The following is a 10,709-nucleotide window of genomic DNA, read 5'->3' on the forward strand; positions in this document are numbered from 1 at the left end:
AACGTGTAGATAAAATACACAATAATAACCCATATATCACATGGGAGTTAATGCGGTTAAAAGTATTTTATGTTTTTGTATTGCCCAAAAAGTAGAAATGGCAAAAGTGCTAATTTGTATTAGGCTTCATAAATCAAGGATGTAAGTTGTAATTACAGTAACAACACAAAGAATAACAGAAGAATTTTAACAAAGTTAATAGAGGGGGAAATTAATAAAAATGCTTAATAAATCAAAAACAAGAGGAAAAGGACATTAAAAAGAAACAGAAATGGTCAAACAAATGGCAGAATATTATGGTAGATTTAAGTACAAGTGGCAGTAATTTGTAATTAAAGAGTGAATAAAAGCAAACTAAGTATTTTCATTAAAGACTCAACCGTCAGACTGGATAAACGTCTTCTGATCTTTCGGCTTCATATCCTGCCATTCTCCTTTTTCTCACTAATTCTGACTATACTAGTTTACACTAAATTCTCAGTTCCATTAAGTGATTTTTTTCCATGTCAGGACCTTTGCATATAATGTTCTTCTCTGCTTGAAATGCTTTTCCCTGTAGTCTTCCCATAGCTCTTTAGACAGACCTGAAAAATCTTCAACTACATTATCAAAAGAAAGTCAGCCGTATGGTTTTCCATTCCTCAGCCCTTTGTTTCCTTCATAGCACTATTCACCTTTTATATTTATTTTGCTCCCTAACTTCTGTCTGACTTCCCCTTAAAATTAAGGTACAGATGTGTTAGTACACGCATGCGCCTTGGAGGGTTGTAAGAGCTAAGGATACAGCAATGGATAAATTCCTGTCCTGTGGAGCTTACTTTCTAGAGCAGGAGATAGTAAACATCTTCTGTTTTGCCTATTGCTGTATCCTGAACACCTGGCCACACGAGGTAGTTATCCAAATACTGCTTGAGTGAATGTTTGATCTACGTGCCAGAACCCATGCCAGACGACTTACAGACCTTTCACAACATCACCCTGTAGGAGAGGGAGGATCACCATTTTAAGGTGAGAAGGCTATACAGCTTCACAGAAATGAAGTAACTTGCATTTAGACACACATCTAATATAGGTCACAATCATGATTTAAACGTACTCTGTAAAGTTTAAAACAAGCACCCAGCATTTAGCATGGGAAGTTGTTGACAGATTAGATGGAGCAAGTAGGACCATCTTTCTCTACCAAACTGGCAGACTGAAAGTGCTTTATTTGAATAATCAATGTGTCAGGGACTTAGTGTAGTCTGTTTGGCACTGCGCATTTTCTTCAGTTGTTGCTACTGTCATATGCCTTTGATCTTTCTTTATCATATCTGTTAGTCTCAAAATAATCGGCTATGATCCGGATCACTAAAACCTGTGACACTCAAAGTTCCCAAGAGGATTACAGAAAAGCAAACTGTAGGCTGTAGTTAGTACTTCTCTAAATCTCTCTTTTGTGAGATGAGCAGGACTCCATGTGAATTTCTAGGACACCTTACGCCTCTTAGCATAAAGCATATACAAGGTCAATAGGAGGAAAATTGTCTATTCCTTTCCCCTGGGCTCTCTCAGATTTCCCCTAAGCCATCTGATCGGAAACATCCTTGGATCAGACAACGTTTCTCAGTTTAGTTATTCTGACATCAGTGTCAAGCCAACGGAAAAAATCTCACCATATAGAAGAAAAGGGATTGAAGACAGCCAGGTAAATTTCCACTAGGCCAGTTCTATATATGATCCCTTAGTAAGATGCCACTGTGAGTGCCATCCCTCTGTCATCTCCAGCAAAGCAATGGTCCCTAAATCTGGCTCAGCTAGGTGTGTTAAAAACCTAGGAAGAGCTAGAATATAAATTATTGGCTCCATTCCCTAGAGAGTTGATTCAGTGTCTGAAGTAGTCTATGGATTTAAAAAGCTCCTGAAGTCATTCTGAAGTATAGTCAGTTTGGGAAAATGCTTTTCTAGGGAACCCCATTTTGTCATTGACCACCCATTTCAGGGTATCTACAGAGAGCTGAAGGATTAAGGGAAACGAGCACTTATCATTTTAATATTAAAAAAAAATACATTGGTCCACTGGAAGCCCATGGTTTCTAATCACTTCCCGTTCAGTTATTCAGTTTCCGCATTAAAAAGAAAGAAGACAAATGACTACTGATATTCTTGTTGGCCTTACATAGAGCTGTGACAGGAAGGCGATAGAACTTTTCAACCAGAGGCTGTTCTATGTCAGATGTTTTCCAATGCAAACCACATGAACTTAATTTTCACCAAACAATTCTACTGCAAAGTATGGGTCTCAAACTAAAAATGAAAAAAAAAATTGCCTAAAAAAGTATTATTCTTGATTGAGGAAAATATTCATGTAGCTTAGTTTAGAAAAGTCTTCTAATATGATGTGTAAGTTATTTTTAATCCCAAATTGAATATGTTAAGAATATTGGAAGAACGATATATATTAAATAAACCAAAGTCAATATTTCTAAATGTAAATAAAAGATTTTGTGAAACAAATGTACCTAAACATGTACTAGTTAGGGGCATAACCACAACCAAGAATTTGACTGTTCATCCCTAGTGAGGTGTAACCAACCTAAAGACAAAAGAAACTAAACTACTGTTAAACCACTTACAGTAATCAAACTGTTAGTAGTACGGTTGTATTATTTTGAGAATGCAGTGAGATTACAGTGGAACAAAGCAAAGGAATACGTGTGAGTCGCTGATAACTAGCATTTAGGGCATAGGTAAAAAGAGATAGTAAGTAGTATCACTGAGATTAAGTAAAAACCCCACTATCCTGAGTTTTAAGCTTTAAATTGGAAGTATCAGTGTGAATTAATGATGTATCTTTTTTTAAAAAAAGTCCTGTTCCATCCACTGAAAAAGCCTAGAAATAATGACAAATCCAGTGGTTTATACTGTGGACTCTACATACCATTTTCCACTAAAAGAAACCTGGAGTCCTACAAAAAGGGTGAGTCTGCTAAGGCAGGAACTTCTTGGAAAACCAGAAAGCAAAGAAACTATTAAAGATTAAAATTAAAATTATATTCCTCAATCACTCCAGCCACATATCAAGCACTCAACCACATGAGGCTAGTGGCTACCATACTGAACAGTGTAGAAATAGAGTATTTCCATCATCACAGTTTTATTAGATGTCATTAAGACCATGACCACCAATGGCTGCTGGCAGCACAAGAGATAACCAAACGTAGTACCTACGGATGAGAGTATAAAACACCACCTCCTCTAAAGGAGTCTTGGGAAAACAAAGAAGTGAGAGTATGGATAAAGAACATGTTAAGCACCACAAGGGAGATGCATTCAGCAAGACCCAGAGTGTGGGAAACTATACAAAAATAAATTACAATGGGGGGAGGAGGAAGGCAGGGACAGGGAAACTAAGGAGAGGGAGAGAAGAGGAGAACATGGGGCAGGGAGAGAGAACCTAGAGACACACATCAACCAGTCACAACTTATACTGTTATCAATTGGATCTTGAGTCCAAAAACCTTGTAAAAACTTAAGGGAAATCTCAACACTGAATAGGTAGGTATCTGATTTTATTTTGAGTAATTATTTTTTACATGTGATATTGAGATTGTTTTTAAAATGGGTGTTGCGTATCTTTTAGAGACACATGCTAAAATATTTATAAACAAGATATAACTTCTAGGACTCACTTTAAAATAATATGAGGGTGGGGGCAGAGAAAGGAGATGAGGATATAGAGGAAACAGGACTGGCCAACAGTTGATAATTACTAAAACTACATGAGTGATAAATGGGTGTTCATCGAGCTAATCTACTTTTCTGTAAGCTGAAATTTGTCATAAAGATTTTTATTTAAACCTAGAGCATCACTGAAATGTATCAACTTCAACATCTCTCTTCAACCACCCATTTTTTAGAATGCTACGTATCTTAGGATATTTACCATAGTTCCCAAGAAAAGCGTCCTTCTTTTGTGTACATGCATGTATAAACAATAAATTTAAAAGATATGACACTTAGAAGACAGTGTTTCTGCTGGCATCGATTAAAGTCCATTAAGTAGGATTTTATTGAATGTCTACTACAAAGCAAATATTGTGCTTCTGAAAAAGCACTTTTTAAAAAGGCCCGAATTAGACTGGGAGTTCAAAATTTGTAGATACTAACAGGCATATACAGAATAGATAAACAGGATTATACTGTATAGCACAGGGAAATATATACAAAATCTTGTGGTAGCTCACAGCGAAGAAAAAAATGTGACAATGAATATATGTTATGTTCATGTATAACTGAAAAATTGTGCTTACACTGGAATTTGACACATTGTAAAATAGTTATAACTCAATAAAAAATGTTTTAAAAAAAGGCCCAAATTAATATACAGTATTGAATTATTTAAAGGTTTGTCAACTATACCATTACCAACTATACCATAATGCTGCTCAACACATACTGATTCCTACTGGTTAGCAATAATAGCTACCACTTATTGACTTATCAAATGCATGGTGATGTGCTCAACAGTTGACATTATTTCATTCAACGCTCTCAAAATTCTATGGGACAGTTCTCGTTTCATCACGAGGGAATTCACTCCATGAGATGGTTCAAGGAGCTTGCCAAAAGGTCATGTGTAACAGCAGGAAAGCCAAGATTTGAACCCAAATCTGACCTCAAAGCTCATGCTGATTTTAGATAGTACACTTATCCTCCTAAACTAGGCTCCCACAGAGGCTTGCATTTCTTACGTTTCCACCTTGCGTACACAGAATTTGGCACACTTCAGCTGTGCTGTGTTGAGACTATTATCTCTGATTGTCATATATTTTAATATTTATTAGTATAGCAGATTATACTGGCTAATATTAAGCTTTAAACATCCCCATCCTCCATATTAGTTGTAAATAAATCTGATCTCTAAATCAGGTTGCCCTTACTCTACTCTTAGCTTATTCTTTGAAACTAAGTGTACATTTAATATTCTAATTTTTTTATTGTAGTAAAATTTACTATCTTTACGTATTTTTAGATGTAAAATTCAGTGGCATTTAGTAATTCACTGTTGCACAAGCATCACCACTATCCACGTACAGACTGTTCTGCTAAATTTAAACCTTAAATGCAAAATTCCAACCTCCAATGATGGTATACTCAAGTTTCCAAGTTCTATTGGCTAAATGTTGAGTATTACACCATTGAAAGTTTAAAGAAATATTTTTATGTGTGTCACCGGTATCACTGAAGAAACCATTATGTTTACATGACTAATGAAACTGTATTAAACAGAACCTTGCAACACTTTACCCAAGGCCTCCCTCCAGGTCGACATGAATAATTAATTAAACACTCTTTAAGTGTCAAATGCCTTGTACCGACAAAAACATTCTACATCTATGCTTTTTCCTCTGTTCAGAAACCATCATTCTACAGATGAGTAATTCTCTCTCTACATATATATATTTATACTAGTAACTTCAGTTTTGGGGCTTCTAATGATTTACTCATTTTTCCATAACACATTCTTGGTGAACCTACACTAGCTATTTAAAATATACAACTTCTTTTTCCCTGGATGTTTAAAATCTATTTTAGAAAAATGGACACTTAAATTTTAAGTATCAAAATTTTTTTTGATTTAACTTTGACAGTAATTTGAATTTAGAGTTGCAACCCTTGATTAACATTATAGATATTTAACCAAATAACCTCAAATACAAGAAAATACTTCAGCAATACATTTTAGAAACAGTGTCCTTAATGAAAAATAAACTAGCATTGTTTAAACTCTTCAGGGTTCATATTGAGACTCCTCATTACCCTCTCCTACAGTATTTTAACGGCTAGAATAGGTAGTGGAGAACCTGAACTTAGCAAGCTGGAAAATCTTGAGTTTTGCAGCTAAAAATGTATTCTATAAATAAAAACTACTACAGCATCTACGCCATTTTCTCTTTTCTTGTTGTTGCTCACTAAGTAAGAAAACACTTTGATAATGTGGATTTGCTTATCAAATTCTTACTCTAACAAAATAAAGGTTCACATAAAGGCTCAAGAAATAGTTAAAACAGTATCATTTTATACAGCAAGTATATGAAAAGTACAGGAAGGCTGAAAATCTAAAATGATTCACACTTTTTTTCAGCAAGCTGTGTTCATCCATCACAGATCTACAGATGTTCGGAGTATACACCATGATTTCATAAAGTGAAGGGGAAAAAAATGTTCTCCCCAAAAACCACCTTTGGTGCCTGTCACACTTGTGCAGAACAAAAAAGTACTGTAGGGCTGTGTAACCCAGCTTTCAAAGTTGTTTTCAACTACTAATTAGTAGCTTCATCAAAAGTGGAAATACACACATTAAAACTCCAACACTGCTCTCCTAGTGCCTCAAGTAGTTTATTGGTAGTTATTATCCACATTTCTATAAATATAAACATCCTAAGTGACTGTCACTAGTGCAGGGACACTTAACACGTGAAAGCTCCACAGGAAGCTACTTCATTTTGTGTGTAACAGGAATCCAGGTTCCAAAAACTCCATTTAAAAAAAAAAAAAAAAACACAGAAAAACCCCAAACCAAAACAAAACCCTGCTAGCAAAGTGCATTTCTTTTGGTTATCTTCAGAACAAACAGCTTTGGGCTTTACACACAGAAATTATGTCCATTTGCTAATATATTATGATCAATGGAAGTTGAGTCTTTACCTGTAGATAAGAATTAGGTAAAGGTTTTTCCTCCTTCTAATTTAGAGGGATTTTTTGGATTCCAACGTAAACAGCACCAGCGAATTTTTGCAAAACATAGCTTTGCTACTTACCCCTTCATTTTCTATACTCGTAATTCTTATCTGCAGTACTCCATCATTTCTTCCTACCTTACAATCAGAACTGGATTGCCTACATAACACTGTTCAGTTTGTAAACAAAAAAATTAAAGCTCAGAGCACATATAGGATCTCTCTTACATATTCCCCCCACAGTGCATTAGGCGGTGTTTATAAAGCTTCTGCTCCTCTCAAAACACTACAAAAATATATGAAAAACCACATCTGTGTTCAGCTAGCAAATATAATAAAACAAGTATTTTACAACTGGAATACTTTAGAGACCATATATTGTAATTACATCCTTTTGACTGAATTCATCGATTGCTTTCTTCATAAATCCATACATATATCCAAGCATATGCATTTCAGATTAGTGTACATGCCCAAATTTACCATATAAAAGAGTTAAGCAAATTATTTTAGGTTCTTCAACTGAAAGTGCTTCTGACAACAAACATTTCTGTAATAGCCCTAGATCCCAAAAAAAGGTGTTTTAAACCAGACCATGTAGAAAGATGCATAGCTACTTCTAAAAAATAAAAGATTATACACCAAAACATGCTTTGTCTGGAAAACTAATCCATGCACTTGAATATGCCCCAAATACCTTTTTATTATTTTAAGTCAGAACAACTTAAACATCGTCTAGAATTAAGACATAGCATTACAGTATTTGATTCCAGAAAATGTCAAAGTTCATCTGGCCAAAACTTAAAAAACTAGACACTTCCTCCTTGCCCCTTACTGGTTGGACCAATGTGATCAACATAGCTGTATATATAATAATCTACCTTAACATTTCCATTCATTAGCATTTTATCTTCACATTCAAAGCCTGGCATGCAATTTCCTTGCAAAGGCTTCCCCCCAAAAGATGTAAGCACAAAACACCAGGCAGACATTCTTCAAAGTTTTATTTCACTAACTTCAGGTCAAATTTCCACAACTGTTTTCTGATCAATTTACTATCCTCGCTTGACTTCCCAAAATGGTAAGTACCAGAAGATTTGTCGGGTAGGGAGAGGAGACCATTTTAAGAAAGACTGCATTTACTCATCTTCCACAGGGCAATAGAGTTGGGCATCTGATTGTTCAACAAAACAAAGCTTTAACAGCATCCAGGAGGGCAGGCAGGCAAACCAGGCTGTAGACACTCTTCCGTTTGTCAAAATCAGACCAGAGAAAACCTACTTCACAGACAGAAAAAGTAACACCACTCATCTTTTCTTTTTCTGTTGCCGCAACATTTTTCTTCTTTTAATTATCATATCATGTAGTTTCTCAAGTCCTTCCTTCAGTCCGTCTCCTATGATTGCACAGGCGGGCTGCAAATGCCAGGGAGTTGATGAACTCAGTTCACTCACTGCTAACAGTTTCTCAATTTCTAAGAGAGACAATGAGTTCCTCAGGTCTTGTTTGTTAGCAACTATAAGTACAGGGACTCCTTGGTTTTCTGATATCCTGGTTATTTTATGAAGTTCAGTTTTGGCTTCTTCCATCCTTTCGACATCAACAGAATCCACAACAAACACAATGCCATCTGTGCATCTGGTATAGGACTTCCACAGTGGCCTTAATTTCTCCTGACCACCTACATCCCAGAAGTGAAAAGTGACTGTTTTAGAATTTCCCAAGGTTACCTTAATTTTTTCAGTGTTAAATCCTTTCGTAGGTACGGTATTTACAAATTCATTGAATTGCAGCCTGTATAATACAGTTGTTTTTCCAGCACAGTCCAAACCAAGAATAACAATGTGGAAGGACTGAAATGAAGGCAGGCTGGACAGGATAGAAGTCTGGTCTGACAGTCCATTCCCCATTTCCAGTTGCAAATATGTGTTCCAAATAGAAAATGCTTTCTTCTTACTGCTTTAGAACTTCTCTTCCTAGGGGATCCAGCTACAACACTGCTGAGGGGGAAAACGAATAAGTTATTCTTGTGAAATAATGGACTACACCTGTTTTCTTTCTGCTAAAATAAGCAACACGAGGAACCTGATAAATAAAACTTGCTTCAGTAAACAAACCAAAAGAGATATGAGACGTACAAAACCCAAGGCAAAAGACAGAGTAATCATTGCCATTGAAATATTTTAACATTCACTGAAATTTCAGTAATATATACTTTACTCGCCTGGATCCCTAGACCTCAAGCACCTCATTCCGGAGACAACCTAGTCACCTGCATCTGGTCCAAGTCGCAATAACCACAGAAGTGCCTTTTTTGGCAGAAAATTTGTAAGACATAATCCGATCTTCAGGATCTAATTCCACATGTTTAACATTAGACCCAAGGTCACTATTATCCTCAGCCACCCTCCCAGTAAAAAACCCACAAAGTTCTCACCTCCTGAACTGGAGACGGGGTCCAAACGAGCAAGCATGGGTAGGCTTTTCAACGCGAGGGCGGAGAAGAACCCCAGTTCACTCTGCTTAGCTCTTCACGCAGCTCTGGCGATCGCCGCACTAGAAACCGTGGATTCAGAGTCCGGCCACGCCCACTCCTCACGGCCCACCCCTGAGCTCAAATCCCATTGGCCACCTGCGTCAGCGCGACCCTGCCACTACCGCCCCCGCGCCCTTATTGGTGAGAGCAACTGCCGCTCTCAGCGTGGCGGGCTCGCCCTCGGTCCGCAGGCACCACCTGTTGCCCTCAAGTTAGAAAACAGGGCACCTGCGGAGGGAGCCGAGCGGCCCCTGCAGGGAAGGGGGAGCCTCAGCAGTCGCTCCGGCCCCCACCAGCTGGCTCGCTCCGCCCGCCCGGGCGCACCTGCAGCGCGGCCCACGGACGCTGCGCCGCGTTTCTCACATCCGGGGCCCTCGGTCACCGCCGGCGCCTTAACCCTTTGTCCGCTGGCCGGAGGGTGCTGCGTGCGGCCGCGCCGGCCTCCTGACGTGAAAGACCCGACCTGCGCCACCCACCCAGCGGCCGCGCCGGCCTCCTGGCGTGAACGGCCCGCCCTTTGGCACCCAGGAGCCCTTCACCTCGCCCCCCAACCCCCGGCCGGCTCTCTCCCTCGGCAGGGCGTGGCCACACCAGCTGCCCGCCCCGCTGCGGCTCACCTGACTAACCGTCTTTCCCTCGCCTGGACCCAGCGTGGCTCACAACGGCTCGGGAGCGCGTAGTTACCAGCCGGGGAACACCAGCGAGGCCTGGGCGGTGGCCAGGGACCAGGCGCCGCTTCCCGGGGTGCTGGGCGGGCGCCGCGCGCCAGGCTGCCCTAACGGCGCTCCGCCGACCGCCCCCGGCGCTGGCCACAGCCCCGCCCCCTTCCAGCGCACGCCGGGACGCCGGCCCGTGGGGGGCGTACGGGAGCCGGTCTCCTAGCAACGCCAAAACAAGGTCACATTCGAACCGGCCTAGCGCGCCGGAGGTGGGCAGTTCGGGTGGGGCTTCCGGTCTCAGCCCCCAGAGCCGCTGCTGTGTCAGACGCTTTCTGCAGCCGGCCGCTAGCTTCCGGCGAGCCCCACCCAGGTGGTCCCACCCTGCGCCGGCTACCCTCAGGGCATCGTATGGCGTCCTCGGCGCGGTGGCCGCTGACGCAGGGTTAGGGATTTCAGAGGACAACGGACGGGCGGGCACCTTATATAACGGAGTGACGTGGATGTACCTCAGTAGCTGCCCAGAGCGTCTTGGGCTGGACTGGTGTCTGTAACACACCCTCCTTTTGCAAAGCAAATAAATGTTGTCACGTGATCCTAGCAATATCTCCGTGAGGTGGCGACAGGTAGAAATCTGCCGGTTTTACAGATGAGGAAATCCACTGGCTGATTCTAATAACCCAAGGAAAATTAGTGGTAGTCCTAGAACTTAAAGCCTAGTCCCTAAATGCATAATGCTTTCCACTGGATAATTCTGACTCTATTTGCGTTTGTGTGCTCGACCTATAAATTTGC

The 10,709-nt window shown here is 40.2% G+C and overlaps 1 protein-coding gene across 3 annotated transcripts; it reads right to left on the reverse strand.

Annotated features, from left to right (window-relative positions):
- Positions 1–7,884: 7,884 nt before the first annotated feature.
- Positions 7,885–10,331, reverse strand: ARL4A (ADP ribosylation factor like GTPase 4A). Of its 3 annotated transcripts, none has more exons than XM_032483930.1 (3): positions 9,876–10,330; positions 9,160–9,278; positions 7,885–8,722 (listed from the first exon to the last, which is right to left on the reverse strand). In XM_032483930.1, the coding sequence occupies exon 3, from the start codon at positions 8,630–8,632 to the stop codon at positions 8,030–8,032; it is 603 nt and encodes a 200-aa protein (XP_032339821.1). In that variant the 5' UTR covers positions 8,633–8,722; positions 9,160–9,278; positions 9,876–10,330; the 3' UTR covers positions 7,885–8,029. The 3 variants fall into 3 exon arrangements, with proteins under 3 accessions (XP_032339821.1, XP_032339822.1, XP_032339823.1); XM_032483931.1 differs by having other exon boundaries at positions 7,885–8,719; positions 9,876–10,329; XM_032483932.1 differs by lacking the exon at positions 9,160–9,278 and having other exon boundaries at positions 7,885–8,719; positions 9,876–10,331.
- Positions 10,332–10,709: the final 378 nt, after the last annotated feature.

The sequence above is a fragment of the Camelus ferus genome, chromosome 7, assembly GCF_009834535.1.
Source record: "Camelus ferus isolate YT-003-E chromosome 7, BCGSAC_Cfer_1.0, whole genome shotgun sequence".
Classification (NCBI taxonomy): Eukaryota; Metazoa; Chordata; class Mammalia; order Artiodactyla; family Camelidae; genus Camelus; species Camelus ferus.